Raw genomic sequence first — 18,410 nt, forward strand, 5'->3', positions numbered from 1 at the left:
TCCTGCAGAGAGACAGTTCTAGGTGTCTGTGGATCTGGAACTGATGGGTTTGCACCTCAGCATTTCACAAAACCTCCATCAGCTCTGTGACAGCCCCTCTGCATGGCCTGTCATTTGGGGAAAACAAGGAACAGACTTTTCAACAGAAATAGGTACTGTTTCACATCACTGTTAGCTCTGAGGACATCTCGAGCCTGACGCATTATGTTTGGTTCTGACAGCTGACTCATCTTTGCACATCCACTGAGTGCTCATAAATCCTAGCTTCAGTTTTGTATCTAAGGTTTTCAGTATATTGAAAGTTTCAGTGTATTGAGTGTTCCTTCTGACTTTAATTAGCTAGCAGGGCATGCCAAGAGTTTTGAGCATGTAACAGACTTCCTTCTTTCCTTCTGTGCCCTCTGTGTCACTTTTCACATCAAGGATTTTGAGCTGATGTATCTTGACCTTCATCTTAGTGGAAGTGGTTGTAGCTGCCACTTCCATTGTTCTGCTCAAGTGTTAAAACATTTTTAAATATTTAATTAAAGAAACTGCTCGTGCCTCTTCTTTTTTTTTTTTTTTTTTAAGATGTCACCCATATAAAATAAAAATATCAAATTGGAGATGGCAAAAACACAGAGTAAGGAATAGACTTGGTTGCCTGTTGGACAGTTAATAATGTCAGTGTCAGTTGCTCGCTGGGGTCTTTTCGCAGTGCTGATCATAAACACTTTTTTAATGTAAACTTGAAGAAGAGGTGGCATGTTGAGAAGACTTGTCTCTCCTATGCATGACTTTAGGCAAAGAAAGGCATTCTGTAACATGTAATTCTAATTTTGTTGCTAAACATATGTTGAACGGTGCTGTTGCCAGCTCTGCAGGGAAAGCATGCATGTAGGTGTGGGTAGGCGAGGGGCAAATTCCATTCCAAGAGCCAATCTCTAAACAGTTCTACTCAAAGAGCAGTGTCAGCCTAATGCTCTAATTCCAAGGGGGATTCTCGACATTGCATAGTAAAATTACTTACTAAATGCAGTCAAGGCAGCATACAGATAAGAAGGCTAAATTCTAATAATTGGAGTTCAGTGTTCTTTGACTATGTGAAAATAAAATTAGCTGGCCACTGACATCATTATTAATGTATGAGATGAGGCAGAAATATAGCATTGGCCCTAACAACACTTTGCCCCTTTGCCCTTTTCTCCCTTCCCCACAAAAAAAGCATTAAAAACATGCACAAGGGCCTTCTGATACACGTTGCATCACTACAGTAATAAAATGTAGATAATTTATAAATGATCTTAACTTGAATGCAAGACATTTTGTAAACAGTATTTATTACGTTCCCATTTAGATTAACATATAAAAGAAAATGTCCATTATCAATAACATTGCTTATTTTCTAACCAGGTGCAGGAATTGTACTTTCAGCTACTCTAAACCTAATGTGTCCTTTTATTACTCATGAGCAGCTATTACAACTGTTCAGTTACATATCTCTTAAAGTAGTCATACTGCAATCTCTGCATTTTGAGTGGCTCGCAAATAAATAAAACAAGCTTTTTTGCGGAAAAATGATATTCTACAAACATAATTAAGCATTAAAATCTACATTTTTATGAATATAATGTCTTTGTATATAAGATGAATCTGCTGTAAAAATCTAAGAGGTTTTGCTTCCTTTTGTCATTAGGAGTAGCATAAAAGATTTTTTTTTTACATTGCAACACTGAGCACATCTTATGCCCTTGAAAATGAACTGCCATGAATTTTGTTAAGGTTCTGTTCTCCATTCTCATTTTCACACTCAATGAGCCACTACTGTTTCAGTCCAAAAGGGATCAGTCAGTAAAGCTGCATGATGAAACTAGTTGCAGAGTCTAGTCAGATTCTTTAAAACTCATTTGTATTTAGCCAACAGTCTCAGACTGAGCTGCAAATACTGCTCAGAAATACAGCAACGACTGCTTTTTTGAGTGTAATTTGGGAATACGTAATCATATTCATGAAGAAAAAAAAAAACCTTAAAAATTTATCACACATATCATGTTATCTGTATGATTTTATAAATATTAAAATTTATTAGCATCCAAACACTTTTTATTTGCATGAATAGATCTGTGTTTTTCCTAAAAGAAAATATTGTTAGTAACACATGACTTTTTATTAAAATTCAGATGTTGGTAAAAGATTAATAAAACTCCACAAAGTAGAAATGTAGGCTCATTGTAAGTTTGTCATGATAAACAGTGTGGAAGTCTGGCAGTAACACAATCATTTAAACTGGTATTACATCTTCTGAGACTGTGATGAGGAAAGAAAACATGAAATTTTTCTTTTGTATCCTCCCTCAAATGCTGCTGGGCACTCCAGAAAGACTCTTGAATGGGCATAAAGCAAAAGGCAGCAAGAGGGGCTGTGTGCTGAGCTTAGGTTCGGGGAGTAAGCTCGCATTGCTGTCCTGTATCGTTTGGCAGCCAGGATTAATACAACATGATGAGAAAGGGCATGTAGGGCTTTCAGGACAATGTCTCTTGTGATTATGGGCAGGGCCTGCTCAGGGGTGGCAGCAGAGGTGGCACAGAGGTCTTTGCATCTCACGCATCTGGCCTGGCCACCCAATTGTTGGACTAAGGAAAGTAAAAGAAGCAGTGGTGGATCTTGGGCAAAAATACAAAATTATTACCTTGATCTTACTGCTGTTAAAATCAGTAGGCATTTTGACACTGATGTCAACCGGTGCTGAGCAGGCAAAAACATATAACCTCATACAGAGGAGGTCTTGACTTAACCTCAGACAGAGGAGGTCACAACTATCGTACCTCATAAATGATAACTGTACATCTTTCATCGGAAAGTGACACTTGATGACTAGAAGTTAGCTTACTGGCATGTCACCATAGCCACCAAACTTTGGTTTTGAACACTTTCTGATAGAACAAGCATCCTCTGATTCAGTGTAGAGTCAGGCCTCAACAGTTCCCAGACAACTAATTTTTTGGGTATTCAAAGCAAATTAACTAAGATTTGCATACTTGTTTTTAACTGTGGCTTCTCTTCGGCTGCCAAACCAATGTTCTAGTTCATTTCTTCTTTTGTTTCTGTCAGAAATGTCATCGTAACACTGAGCAGAATCTATCACTGCAGGTTGAAAGCAACTCAGCTCCACCGGCTGCCTCCTACCATCTAGTGGCACCTTCCACACACTGCTCACTCAATTGGAACAACTGATTAGAATAGTTATGCAGAGAATGATAAGAAATACATACTTCTGAGTGGAGAAGAAACATTGTTGTGAAAATGAAAGAAATATATATATATATATCATATATATAAATAAGTTATGGGAGCCTAGAACAGACTCAGTGGTCTAAATTAGTAACGTCAGAGAAAAACTCTGCATGTGGTGGTCTCCAAGAGAGTGAGTCAGGTTTGTTGATCGAGTTCTTATTTTTGTGGTAGCACATGGATTTTATGTTGAAAATTGCAGAATAAGACTATTTACACTAAAGAAATGCCTATTGGAAACACGCTTGGTTTGCTGCTTACATAGACATTTAAATAGCCCAAACAAAAATTAAAAGACTATAAAAAATGAAGAGGAGATTATAGTTTCCTTTTTACTTCTACAATTTTATTACGTGCTTTTTGTAATAAATGTTTCTATTTCACTTGAGAAAAGGCATTAAATGTCAATTTATTAAGAATCTCAGTTTGGGTAGTTTTCAATCAAAAGGCAGGTTCTGACTAATTATATGGCTCTGAACAAACATGAATCATCTAAAATGCTTTCTATTCTCTGAACAGAAACTTTTTTTCTTTATTTTCAAGAAGTGCTGGTTTTGGTGAATTAGACTACAGAGGAAACCAAATTTCTATCAAATTCTGAAAAAGGTCTATTTCTTTCTTTCCCCCTGCAGCAAATTAACAAGGCAAATTGACAGAAGCCAGAATGCAGGAACTCTGCTTCCAAGATACTTCTTTTTTCTTAAAAATTTGTGCTATTCAGTATTCCACTCATATTCATACATTATCATCATATTTTCCAGGGTGGAAAAATTCCCATCCGGTGGACTGCTCCTGAAGCTATAGCTTACCGCAAGTTCTCTTCAGCAAGCGATGCGTGGAGCTATGGGATTGTAATGTGGGAAGTGATGTCCTACGGTGAGAGACCATACTGGGAGATGTCCAATCAGGATGTGAGTACTCTACAGGACTAATCTGAATATAGCTGAAATGATCCTTGAAAAATTGTCTCTTTCTCTGTCTTCCTTTGCTTTCTCATTCACTTTCTAGGCTGGAACCTGAACTTATTTAAATCAGTATAACTCCATCAATGGAATAGTTAATTTATGCAACCTGAAGATTTGACCCACTATTACTAATACCTTGATGAGTTTCATCCAAAGGATTAAAGACATATTACAGAGTTATAGGCAACTTGCCAGGTTCTGATGCTAGATATATGTGGCTTTCATCCAAATCCTTGGGAACCTGCATCAGATATGCAGTTTGATGCAGTTCTCAGCTAAGCTATAAATCAAAATTTGAGGGAATACTGGAACTATTCTGATGATAAACTTGTCCCATTATCTCCATTACACTCAGATGGTACCCTTCAGTAGGCACACGTGGATAAATGCTAAAGGAGTAAAAGTTAAGCTTCCATGAGAAATGCATTTGCAAATTCTCCTTTTTACAAATTAAATGCATTATTAAGTTTTAAGAATTTAAAGAATTAAATGTATATTATAAGTCCTTAAAGACTTATAGGCTTAACCACAGTGCAGGACAATAGTCCTCCCTCTTAACAAAGTAATACTTTCCTCTGACGTGTTTGCAAAACTCACAGCCAAATAAGTTTTTCCAGTTAAAACACATTTACTTGCAGTAACACTGAAGGCTTGTCCTAGCAAATGTCAAAAAGAAAAGGGAGAATGCCTTTTTATCCACCACAGTTTAAATTGCTACTGATTTTGTTCTCTGATGCATACATACCTCTGCTCAAACTGGCATAGTCATTCTTCCCACCAGCCATCAACCTTTATGTCAAAATGCAAAATACCAGCCAACCCATCTTAACCTCTCTATGTGAATAGAATGCCTCTGCATGGGTTCTGAAGAGCTGACAAGACTTTTCCCAGACGGCTGTTTTCATACTGTTGCTAAGTTATTCAGCTGTTCAAGTCTGGTTACTTGTTAAGGCTGATCAGTCATTTGAGGATAAGGATCTGAGAAAGGTTTTCATTAAAAAAGTATCATTTCAGAGTATTAAAAAAAAAAAAAAAAAAAAAAAAAAAAAAAAAAGACAAGTAGAACTTAAAAAACTTAGTAAAGCCTTATTTCCTTTGGACTTGTACTCAGTACTACATATCCTACTTTTCTCCAGCATTTTGTTTGTGAGTTACCCTTTGGAATAAGATCACATCTCCTGTACATTATTCTCCCTTAACAATACCTACAGCTTCTATCCCCTCTCTACACATCTACCAGAGAGCAGCCCAGCTCCCTGCTCTGCTGGGAGCTGATTGTCCATTTGAAGAGCAACCACTGAGCTGAGACACACCTTTTCCTTCAGCAGAGACATTTTGGTACTGCCTGAACTAACGCTTCACAGACCTACTGTCAAATAAGCAGATGAGCCCAGTAGGCTCAATTCTATTTTATACCACTAGCAATGCATTAACAATTGAGATGGACCAGAGTAACTAAGATCTGCAATGTGTCTGATGCAGGATACACAGGAGATCCAAGTTATTCAGGAGCAACAACTGAAGACAACCAGGGAGGAACTTTAGGAAATTTAAAATTAAACATCTCTGCTTAGATAACTGAATTAAACTCACTTTTTTTTTCCCTGAGGCACAGTGTGCAATCCTCTGCATGCAGATCTCTCACATATTTAGGTCTCTGTTTCACACAACCGAATATATCAACAGTAAACTTCACATTCTGCCCAGCTACTGATTTTAAAACAATGTGTTTAATTTGATTTAAGTGTGCTGGATAGGTTTGAAGTTAATAGAAGTGAATGAACAGGCAGTCAGGTTAATAGTATGAGTACCTACCCCAGCTGTTTCCTTGCCTAAACAGAGAAATGCTCGTCAGCACCTGAACTGCCACAGCATACAAGCACTGATTCCCAGCAAACAGCCATTGTTTTCCTTAAAATGCCACACTGTGAGATGTGGTGTTTTAGGAGATAAGGAGTTAAGACATTTCTTGCAGCCTTGCAATAGCAGAGGGTGCTATTCTTGAGCTAATCTTCCATTCAGAAGCAAAGCTGAATGCAGTCAAGGCAATATCAACCTGTCCATTATACACATGCTGTTGCAAAAGCTGATTACTCTGCATTGCATGGAAGGCACTTTATATCTCACACTTTCTACCTCCCCAAACTAACAGAAGCAATGGTTGGTTTCATTGTGAACCTTCCATTAAGGTGAGATGGAACAGAACGTGAAACAATATTAGCATATCACAGAACAGCAAAGGTTGAGGAACCTTTCAAGATTGTCTCGTCCAACTCCCTCATGCAAGGTTAGTTGAAGCAGTTTGCTTGGGCCACCTCTCTCCTGGATTTTGAACACCTCCCAGCCAGGGCAACCTGTGAAGGTTCTTAGTCACCCTTGCAATAGAAGAATTTATTCTCATATTTTTATGGAATTCAGTATTTTTAAGTTTGTGTCCACTGCCTCTTTTCCACTCAGCAGCTCTGAGAAGTAAGAACATTAGCTATCTACAGGTGAGGAGATCTCATTCTTCCACCCCAATAAGCCTTTCCTAGTTGAGGGCCTGTACTACCCATAAATGTAGCTATGGCTCACAGTCCTTTTTGCTCTTGCCCCTATCAGTTGCTACTGTCATGCTACTCTGAGCATATCACAGGCAGTAGTCATTCACCTGGATTTCTTCACTATGTAATTGGTATTTTACGTTTCAGTTCCATCTGCAGCACACTGTTCATGTTTTTTTAGATTATTGAAGTCCATGTAGCCAGAACAAAGACAGTCCTATTATGATTCCTGGCTTCCATGCAGTGTCTTTCTGTCGTGTCACCTCCCTGTAACTCTGTCTCTGCCTTTAATTTTCTTACTCCACTTATCTAGCTCCAGGTGATGAGCAGCTGTTAGTAACTGCAACTCAAGCAGGTGTGGAGAAGAGAACGCTTCTCTGATGCATCTTTATGTCTCACTATCACTCAATCTTGTGCTACCACATGGAGAATCTCAGTCTCTATCCTAGTTCTGAGTAATTTCATCTGGTGTTGGGTTAACTCTCTATAAGAAATTCAGCTGCCTTCACCTCTTTTACCTCTGTAATCTTAATACTTCCCTTCACGTGGGCTCTAAGCCAGCCCTTGTCTTTTCCTCTTCTGTTCCTTTCAACTGGATACAGAAGAAGTGGGAAAGGGAAACTTTCCCAAGTATGTATGGCCCTGCTATTCACCTCCTTAGAGAAGGTTTCATGTGATTTGTAGGACCCTTACGAAGAACTCAAGTGGCTAGGTTAGAGTCATATGCAACACAGAAATTCATTTTTCCCTTTCTTTAAATCAGGCTTCAGGCCTGTTCTCTTCCTTCTGTCAGAAACTACAGTTTATTCAACACTATGCCAACCATGACAATTCATTAGTGACCCCTCCATTTAGGGCATATTAAATATTCTGCTACAGAAGGAGGATAACAACATTTAATCACTTGTACATCCAAAATATAAGTATCTGTTAGCACAGAATAATGATTTGGGCCCTATGGATGCTGCTTATGCTAATGATGCAGACTCCTGAGAGCTCTCCCTGCTGTTCACCAATGCACAGTGAAAAGGGTTCCTTTACTCTGGAGCCCTGCCCACAGGCTTCTGCTGCTGAAATGTTAACAACAAGTACCTGTGACTTTCTAAATACATTTAGTGACTCTAAGTGCCGTTGGGAAATTTCAAGTTATTAGATATATTGTAAATCTTATTTTGCTGGATTTGTGGGCATATGCTTCAGTACAGTAAGTTATCCTGAATCCACATGAGCTCATTTTGCAGAAATAATAGGACTTTCTCAAAGGTTACTGATACTGTATAGATGGCAGGGAAAGTAACAGGAAGGAGCATGCACTAAATAGATTTATAAAAGACTTATTATACAAACAATTGTTGGTAAGGACTTGCATACATATAGTCAACATTCTGCAACAGCAAAATATCTGTCAATACTAACAGTACAAGACTTTATTTTCTGGGAATTGTGTTTTGATAAAAATCTTCTTTATTTATAGAATTGAGGGTTTCATAGAGCACCAGAAGTTTTCACCCTACAAACTCCTCAGTTCTGGGGTATTTTTTCTCATGCTGTCTTGTAAATTGCTTTTCTCGCTAAAAAACTTTGGGAAATTAGTTCACTTTTTGGTCTAGCAGCTAAATTGTGTTTTGAGTGGCAGCAGCTGCTAGTTAAATGTATGTTTCTCATGTGCATAACATGGTAGCAAATTATATGCCCATCCCTACCCAAAGGGAGAAACAGCGGCAGAAGTTCTCTCAGTGTTGTCTGATGCTGCACATCCTTGCCAAGTGAGTACACCTTCCATTCAGATCATAGAATCATAGAATGGCTTGGGTTGCAAGTGACCATAAAGCTCACCCAGCGGCCCACCTAGCTCAGGCTGCCCAGAGCCCATTCAACCTGGCCTTGAATACTTCCAGGGATGGGGCATCCACAGCTTCTCTTAGCAGCCTGTGTCAGTGCCTCATCACCTTCTGAGTAGATAACTTCTTCCTAACATCTAGCCTATATTTCCCCTTTTAGAGGGGAAATGTGCAGATGAGTAGAGAGGGGCCAAACTGCTTCTGGCAAGGGACTCTTGTGTAGCCCCTTCATCACAGAAATGAAAGCTTGAGGAGCCAGCACAGGTAGCAAAGAGTCCAAGCTGATGTGAAGAGAAGCGTAAAGCTGATACCTTTCAGCCCAAACTGATTTTCAGACACTGCAGCAGTTCCCAAGTACCCACCAGGTTACTGCAAGCCAGAGAAGCTCAACACCTTGCAGTTCTGGCATCCTCTATTTATATTCCTAAGCAGGGATTTGGAAGCTGAACTTTAGGCAACAGAGTTTGAAAATGTCTCTCATACATTTTTTTAATACTGTACACAGTATAATGTAGAGGCTTGAAATGTTATTAACTTTGAGAAATGTTCTTGTTTAAGTAAATAACCATTTTATTATTGTGGTGAGTCACTTCAGACCTGTGTTGGTGCTGATTAATGCACTTCTTAGATAGGTGGCAGGCACCAGAGATGTCCATTAATTAGGGCTGCTGCACAGTCTGTCATGTCTTATTGCTTAATTAATAAACATTAGCTAAGATATTGAACTTTCCAAGGAAACTAGTGTACTGATGAACAGATTGTGCTGAGAGCCTGCCTTGCTAATGCTCGTGTCAGGAATGGAAGATTTATATTCCATGCACTTGGTTTGTAGAACAGCTGTGAGTAAAGTCTACTGGGACACCTGTTAGAGGCCATTGTATAAATTATTGCATGTTGCAGAACTATGGCATTCAAAAAAAGAAAAAATAAATAAAAAAATAAGAATATTTAATGGATTGTAATCAATAGGCAAGAAAACTATTGTCGCAGAGTAAAAGTCCTTACAATTGTGGCAGTTTCTTGTAATAGTAATAGTAAGTTACCCTAAAATATTTCTCTGAATCCACAGATTTCAAAACACTTGGCAGCACCTGGGATTGGCTCAGTACCATGAGGCACAAGCAGCTGCCTCTCTCTCCTGGCAGATTTTTCAGATGTCAGCAGGACAGAGGGACAGTGTCCCCTGGGGCCTTCTTCTGCCTCTGTGCCTTTAGAAAACCTGGCAGTTGAATGTCAAAAGCAAAGTCTTTATTATTGATAATAATGAAACTATCAGAAAGATTATGGCTTTTTTAGCTTTATTTTCAAATGCCATTTTTTTCCAAATGGAAATTAATTTAAAGCTAAAGAATACAATTTTGCATAGGAGTCCATACACATTTTTTAGACCACTTTTGTATTATAATTGTGTTCAACCTTCACAGATGATTCCAACATCAAACAAAAAAATAATAAAACGTGTTTAACAAACTCTGATCATTAATGTCATTGGTGTATATAAAAAGACTGTTCCCCTTTATAAACCTAAAAGCCTAAGCATTAAAAAACAAATAAATAATAAGTTATGTTAATTTTTAAAAGTCCCCTTTCCCTTACAGTTTATATTCTCACCTAACAAAAATGTATACATGTATACATGTATATACATGTATAAACACACCCTGCCTGTTTTTCTCACCTCATTGTTGACCCACCAGATCTTCTCACGAATTTTAAACATCCTCATCACTGAAAAGAAACCAATTGCAGTGTGGAATATTGTAATGTTTTACTCCTTTTCATTCCCATCACACATTCATCACAAAGCCTTTTTGTTAGCAGTCTCAGGGCTTGGTATGTACAGAAATGAAGCTCATGTTCTTCTACTTTCAGGCTGAAATTGATGGGACTTCACTGAGAGGCTTAATGTTGATTGCTAGAGCTTTCACTGTATCTTTCTTGTAGGTACTGACATTGAACCCCTTTCATGATTCATGTGGGGCTTCTTCAGCCTTCAAGCTGACAAGGAAAAATACCTTTAAAAGATATTAAAATATATAATGTTGATAGATTACATAATATATAATCATATGTTACACAGCAAAATGTCATACTTCTCCTCCTCTCATGTGTTTGGATATCTAATTTCTCTGTTCAGAAATAGGAGCTGTGCAAGGAGCAGAGTAGAGAGTACTGAGTTAAACAGTTCTTCCTCTGACACCTGTCTCCCACTGCAGTGTTCAACACCTCTCGTCACATCCATTCTACTTCCTTGACTCTAAAAATAATGCTTGCCTCAAAGGGATACTAATGAGGCAATATTTGCAGATTATTTTTAAAATATTCTTGTATTAATGAGAAATTATAATTATTCCAGTAACAGCTGGCATTTCCCTTTATACTGAAATGTTCCTTTCGAACAGGAGAGGAAACAAAATGGGCTGTAACTGCTTTTTTCAAAGATATCATGAAATAGAGTGTGTCGGAGAAAATATCACGTCTGCAAAATTGTGGTTGCATTTGCTTTCCTCATGAATAATTTATCTCAGGAAAAAATCCTCTTCCATTCTCCACAGTTGTGTCAAGCAAATGCCGTCTGTCCAGTAGAAGCAGAGAGGCTATTCTTCTTCCTTAAAAACAGAAAACATTTCAGAAATGCATCTGTTGCAATGGGTAGAGTTAAATGCAAAGACTGTGATATCTGCATTTCCTGCAGAGGCAATGACAAGTATCACCTAAGCCATACCCCATAGTGTAATAAGCACCTGGGTTTTATGAAGCCACTTCTGGCAGTCTGCCTGAGAGACTGCATTTTTGACAGCTTTGCGAATAACGTTTTGTGCATGTGGGACTGAATTTCACCCATCCTGAGTCTGTTACAGGAGCAATGTGGGAGCACATCCAGTGGTAGGAGGGCCTTGAGGAAACATTTTTCTGGCAGCCTGGTGGGATTTTTTCCAAGAGCAGCCATTTTGGGAGCCCAAATTTTGGAGTGTTGAAGCAAATCCTGGGGAAATAAAGAAGTAGCCAGGAAGGCAGGTGGAAGCATCACCATACAGCCCTATAATTTACTGCTAGATATCATCACTGTGTGTACATGGCAAGTCCCATCTGTGTGCACGCAATCTGTCAGTACTTGCAGGTGCACAGAATGCAGAGATCTCTGGGGCAAATTCCACTTCTAGTGCTGCCACTGATGGCTTTGAAACTTACCCTGTAGAAACTCAATTTCCTGTGGTGTTGAAACACATTTATCATGCGTACAAGTTTCTGCCCTGTACACGGGGCTGTGTGTTGTAGGACCAAGTCACCTCATTTTGCAAAATGCAAGCACCCCACTGTGTACAGTTACAGGATTCGTGCTCCTTTCTCTGCCATACCGTAAAGGGGAGCTGAGTCCTAATGTGGCTTCATTACCGTTATTTATTTGCATAATGCTTTCAGCATAAGCACTAGGCATTGGTAAACAGAGCCAACAACATTAATTCAGAATTCAAAAAGAACAAGGATATATTCTGAGATAATGAGACTGAATATATTGAAGCTACAGCTAGTGCTATAAAACATTGATTTGCTGTAAATAGCTTAATGTACCCCCTTCCAGCTGCATTAATATGTCTGCAGCATGTACATACATCTGTGTGAAAGTGATAAATGCCTCCTTAAAGCAGAGGAGGTATAAATGCAGTAGATATGTTTCTCATAAGTGCACTGCATTATTATAAATATCGTGTTGAATCATTTATATTTTAGTGAATGTTTAGCATTAGTTGGATTTTTATATGGAAGGGTAACATGTGTGTGGTAGGGTTGCTTTTTTCTTCACTTTGTTTTTGATCAATGTATATAATCTTTCCATTCTTTTACATACAGGAAGGCAAGACTGTCATTTCTGTCAACATTTCCACTGCTGCCATCATTCATTTCAGAACTTAATAATGTTTCCTCTTGATTTCTAAAACTTACACAGAATTAATCTTGCCAGGTTTTCATGGGCCTTACTTCGTTTTGCTGCTTGCTATTGTACTGCTACTGTCCTGCCAGACAATGTTATTTATTACTAACATTACTAAAAATAAGCCTCCAATCAAATGTAATTTTTCATGCATGGGCTTTATGTATGACATAAATCTGTTTCTTTCCTAATCCTGACCAAAGACATGTCCTTTCATATTTGCGGAATCTAACAGTTTTATTCACTTTGGGCTGTATATGGTAACTACATATATATTATCACTAGCAACTTCAATATTCAAGGGTTTGATTTAGTTTTGGGATTTTATTTAGTTTTTTGGTTGTTTGTTTGTTTTGAGAAAGACTGCACAAAATAAGTGTGCTTTGCTGTAATTCTGTGTGAGACATTGGTTGAATTAATTATACTCTGAAGATGAGAAGAATCTTATGATAAGCAAGTAGATTAGCCAGATGTTTCAATATACATTTTTAGTGCCTCATTGTATTGTGACACTGCCACAAGTGAACATGTTGTCAGGATACAAATACTGGAGTGCCCCACTATGCAGTGCAGATGCAAAGTTAGTTTGTGGCTCTATGACTGCATCCTCTGTAATATCAACCTGCAGATGGAAGAAAAGAATGGCACTTAATCTGTCCTCCTCTTTTCTTGGATGCTCAGAGAACCTGAAGAGCTGTTTCGTATGCCAACAAAATGCTTCACGTGCACCATACATCATAGGGTGTGCTTTTGTGGCTGATGCTCCCCTTGAGTTCATCTGTGGAGAACATCAGTTTCACTGAGTATCCTGTTTTTCTGAGTGAAGTTCCAGCAATGCATGAGTGAGGGTATCTGTATCACTGTTATCACTGGTTTCTAATTTTCACTTTTACACTGTCCTTTTAATATTTAATGCTCAGTAATCATATGTATTGCTTTAGGTTATACTGTCTATTGAAGAAGGTTACAGGCTACCAGCTCCCATGGGCTGTCCAGCTTCTCTTCACCAGCTCATGCTTCACTGCTGGCAAAAGGAGAGGAACCACCGTCCAAAATTTAGTGATATTGTCAGCTTCCTGGACAAACTGATCCGCAATCCAAGCACCCTTCATACCCTAGTGGAGGACGTACTTGTGTAAGACCCTTTTCAACAACCTCTTTTGCATATGCTGTAGTGGCTGTCATCAGGTGTTTTGGGGTAGGAGAGAGTGCCAAAGTGCTAAATACACAGTGATATGGGGGTAGTTTTGACCTCCGTTGGAGGTTTGTTTTACTTGTAATACACTGTTGCAAAAGGTTTTTGTGGTTCTTTTTCTCAAGCTCTGTGGATTATATTGAGCATTTTTATTTTTTTTCTTTTCTCTTTTCATGAGCTCTGTTTGTTCACTGTCTATCTTTAATCTTTGAGAATCTCTTTGTGGAGTTTCTTGGTGCTTCTCCGATGTTTGTTTTTCTTTGTAATTTTTTCTCCATTTAGCACCTTCTGTCCATCAGACTGTGTACTATCAATTTCTGAACTGCCTTGGAGTAAACTCCAGCAGAAAACAGCAGTAGCTTGCCAAAATCTATATTTATCTGCAGAAGAATAGCATTGGTGCCCAAATAATGTATTGCACTATTACCTTTCCACAGCAAATTCTTGATAGTATTGTCCAAAGTTTTATCAGTTAATGATATTACAGAAACATATGCAGCCACAGGAGACGTGAAACTGTAGTCAAACACATTGTTAGTTTCCATGTGCTGAATGATCTAAGCTGTGTATGTGTAGCAGCTGAAATCAGTGAAGTCACAGCTGTCCTCACTGTCTTCATTAGCTGAAATTCACCTTCATATGAAGACACTTCCGTAGAGATCTCTTGGCTTGTAAAGGATTCTCTTTGCCCAGCTGGGTCTTGCTAAGAACCTCAAGAGGAGGTTGTTATAGAAAGCTATTGATACACCTTGGAAAAGGGATAAACAGCAGGGAAAAGATTCAGGCTGGTATTTTGCTGTAGGAAAGGTTGAAGGGTGTGTTTATGAGAAAAGCCTAAAGTAGGCTACGTCTGTTTTATCTACAACAAACTGCTGTGCATTGTTGGGCTTAATGTCCACAGGCTAGATTTAGTAGCCTCTTGTTTTATTTATATCTTTGTATGCATGTAAGTATACACATATGGCTCAAGTACCACTGTATTTATTTAGCATCAGCATAATGCATTTTTCATTAATTTTTATTTTAAAATATTATTTAAGATTCCAGGATTCAGAGACTCTTCCATGTTCTCCTGCAGATCAGCTCTTCTTGTACTCACCTTGGGAAAAATTTTGCATTCATTTAGAAGTGCTTGATGCAGTTAATCTGAATTGCATTACTTTAACTTATGAGTTCAGTAGGTATTCTATAGGAATAGAGTAATTCAAATTGGAAGAAATCACCATAAGTGTGTGAACTAGCTTTGTACCTAACAGAGTTCTCCTGTCTCTCTATAATTCTGACTATATAAATGAAAACCCGTGTGTTTAATGTATCCAGATACGTATGTTTGAAACTCAGCGTGTTAATGTACCAAGGTGTGTTATAAGCAAGCTGTATTCCATCTGACAGTGTTAGCTGGCTTTTGCTGAAAAAGAAATCATTTCAAATAATTTCTATCTTCTTTCTAAAGGCTTTATACACAGCTTTTATACACAGCTGTGTGTTGTTTCAGCATTCTATTCCTTACAGTTTCTCTACACAAAATATAGTCTGTGCAAGCTGTGAGACCTCATCAGCATGGTAGACAAAGGAACACTGGAAAAATATGTCCCATGGTTATTTTTTTTGTGTGTGTGTGTGTGTGTGCGTGTGTGTGCGTGTTTCCATTTCAGTTGTACAATATCAGGGAAAAGAAATGAAATAGAACTGAAACTATACTAGCTTCCTCAGTTTATTTGCTATTCTATATAATTTTGTGTAAAAAGAAAAGATACAAAATGTTTTTGCTTTTTTTTTAGTAGCTAGAAATCTAAACCTATAATCAGTGTTCCCATTGCATAATGGCATAGCAAAAAGGAGCTATTGATTATTACTTCACAGAAAAATTATCTTGCAGTATGTTATTATTTTTAAATGGTATCTCAGGTTAATTTTTTTTGCTTTCTAATTTGACTGCTGGATTTACAAACAATTACCACCCTGAAACATGTAAGATCTTCAAATGAACTCCGTGTGATCAAAGTAGGAACACTGGAAGTGGTCTGTTCCTGTTTGTTTTTGAATTGCAGTGCTTTTGAAAAGTGTATTGTTTAAGAAGAGCAAATTTGTAGATTAATATCATTTATAAGCTTTAGACAATGGGTTAAAGAGAACCTCAGTTAAGACCTGACCTTTACATCTCAGGGTCCCCGTTCGTTCCTTCTGCCTTTTATTAAAAATAATGTCTCCCAAAATAAATCAAGCACCATTTTATACTGCACAGGTGACCTTTGCTTTTTATTTTTTCAGAATGCCAGATTCACCTGGTGAAGTTCCAGAATTTCCTTTGTTTGTTTCAGTTAGTGACTGGCTGGACTCCATAAAAATGGGTCAATATAAAAGCAACTTCATGGCAGCAGGTTTCACAACTTTGGATATGGTTTCAAGAATGAGTATTGAGTAAGTATGCAATCTGTTATTTCTGTAGTGACTAATCTGAATTTGTTTGTATACTGCAGTGACTTACTGTGAGGTGTTCTTTTTCTATCTAATAGAAGATAAATACAGTTTTTACCAAAACAATGCAGTAGAAAGTAGTGATTAAGAAACCCAGAAGTAATAGTTTCATCTGTAACCAAACCACACACTAATAAAGCTCAGGCAGTGAGCATCCTTAAATGTTGGAAAATTGGTTTTTGTTTAGACCACTGAAATCAGCAGCAGAATCTTTCTTATTTTGCCATGAATATCGTCAAGCCTAAGTGATTCTTCATGTGGAAGTAGTTCCATACCTTGCTGCCTTTCTTCAGCCATCCTCAGTTGCACTCAATTTTTGCAGTGAAAACACTGTAGAACATAGGGGTTTGGAGAAAATATGGATTAGCATGGTAGCATAATGATACTACCTATTTTGCTCATGATTCCCTTCCCATTCATTCCTAATCATCTACTTGATCCCAGAATCACAGAACATCATGAGTTGGAGAAGGCCACAAGGACCACTGAGTCCAATTCCTGGCCCCACACAGCACCACCCAAAATCCAAACTTTATGTCTGAAAGTGTTATCCAAATACTCCTTGAACTCCAGTAGTTCAGAGCCATTCCTGCTGCTGTGGACAGCCTGTTCCAGGGCCCAACTACTCTATGGGGAAGAACTTTTTCCTAATCCTCACCCAACAATTTCCTGATACAGCTCTATGCTGTTCTCTAGAACGCTGTTGCTGTCACAGAGAGCAGAGCTCAGTGCTGCCCCTCTGCTCCCCTTGTGGGGGGCTGCAGGCTACCATGAGGCCTTTCCTCAGCTCCTCTGTTCTGTGCTGGACCAACCAGGGGACGTTAGCTGCTCCTCATATGCCTTGCCCTCCAGACCATGCCTCATCTTTGCAGCCCTCCTTTTGTCAAGCTGTATGCTGCCCATTTGGTCCGAAAGGATAAAACACAGCATTGAAAGGTTTGTTGAAATATAAAAGATTACATCTACTGCCCTGTTTCCTATCTAGATGGGGAATCTTGTTGTAAAAGGAAATTGAGTTTGCTAAACGGAACTTTTCCCTCATGCACCTGTGTTGGCTGTGACTGATTGAACTCCTAACTTCAGCTGGTGCTGTTATGTACTGTAAAACTGAGATAAACGTGAGTTGAGTTCTCCCTGCTATTGTTTGGGGACCTGCAGACGTCCCTTCCAACTTCAGTCTGTAGTTCTGTCTCTGCAGTTGTGCAGCAGCGTTGCGCTCAGCACTCTATGCCCGTGTTCTCCTGCTCTATGTGTTACATGTCTGTCTTGTGCTGGGGGCCCCAGGCCTGGATGCAGGCATGGATCATGGGATTCTTTGGGATGCATCAGCTATAAATATCAAAGTAATATTGTGAGAGCAGAACTGTAAATGGCTGCAGTCACTGACAAGAACATTGAGGTTGCTGAATAATGAGAAGAAACTGATACACCTTCAAAATACTTAAAATGAGACTCAGAAGTCACATACAAGATCTAAGATTTCCTAAGGCACTCCTCTGGATGATAGCCCTAATGCTGGTGAATGTGTAAATGCTGGCTTTTACTGATGTCAACTCAGTCTCATTTCTGATGCTAAGGCTATCTATATTATCAGTAGTAATGGTCAATTTATATTCAGGAATTTTACACATGAAGCTAGAACTGGTTTTCTCCCATACGTATCACTTTACATTCACCTACGCTTAATTTCACCTACTTTTTTATGGCATAGTCTTATAAGATCCTTATAGAACTCTTTACCTTTCCCTTGATACCCTGAATAATTCAGTCTCACTATCTGACACTTTCACCTCTTTGCTCATGTGTTTTTCCAGGCCATTTACTGACTTGTTGAACAGTAATGTTCATCATTATCCTAGCATTGGTCCCTGCAGATTCCGTTGATGACTCCATTGTAAAATTTGACAACCTACTCCTAACCTCCTGTCTTCTACCTGGTTATTTATTCATGGAAAGTGCTTCTTATGACCCAGCTCATTTTCTTTATATACCTTTGATGAGAAACCTTCTCTAAAGTCTTTTGGAAATCCAAGTACAGTTAATCAAATGGGTCATCTCATCCATGCGCATGGTGACTTCACCATGTGCATGGTGATTCCTCCATAGGAAACAACTTTATAAAACAAGATTTCTCTCTGCAAAAGCCATAGTGCCATTTCCAAAGTAGATTATTTATCCAGGTAT

The 18,410-nt window shown here is 38.5% G+C and overlaps 1 protein-coding gene across 7 annotated transcripts in view; it reads left to right on the forward strand.

Annotated features, from left to right (window-relative positions):
• Nucleotides 1–18,410, forward strand: part of EPHA6 (EPH receptor A6) — a 515,780-nt gene that overhangs the window by 493,586 nt on the left and 3,784 nt on the right. For all 7 annotated transcript variants that reach the window (XM_090152397.1, XM_090152418.1, XM_090152412.1 and 4 more), the window contains 3 exons: nucleotides 4,032–4,181; nucleotides 13,495–13,688; nucleotides 16,020–16,169. In XM_090152397.1, the coding sequence (XP_090008523.1) occupies nucleotides 4,032–4,181; nucleotides 13,495–13,688; nucleotides 16,020–16,169 (494 nt within the window). The remainder of the gene's footprint in view (nucleotides 1–4,031; nucleotides 4,182–13,494; nucleotides 13,689–16,019; nucleotides 16,170–18,410) is intronic.

This window comes from Phasianus colchicus, chromosome 1, assembly GCF_987193195.1.
Source record: "Phasianus colchicus chromosome 1, bPhaCol1.hap1.1, whole genome shotgun sequence".
Taxonomy (NCBI): Eukaryota; Metazoa; Chordata; class Aves; order Galliformes; family Phasianidae; genus Phasianus; species Phasianus colchicus.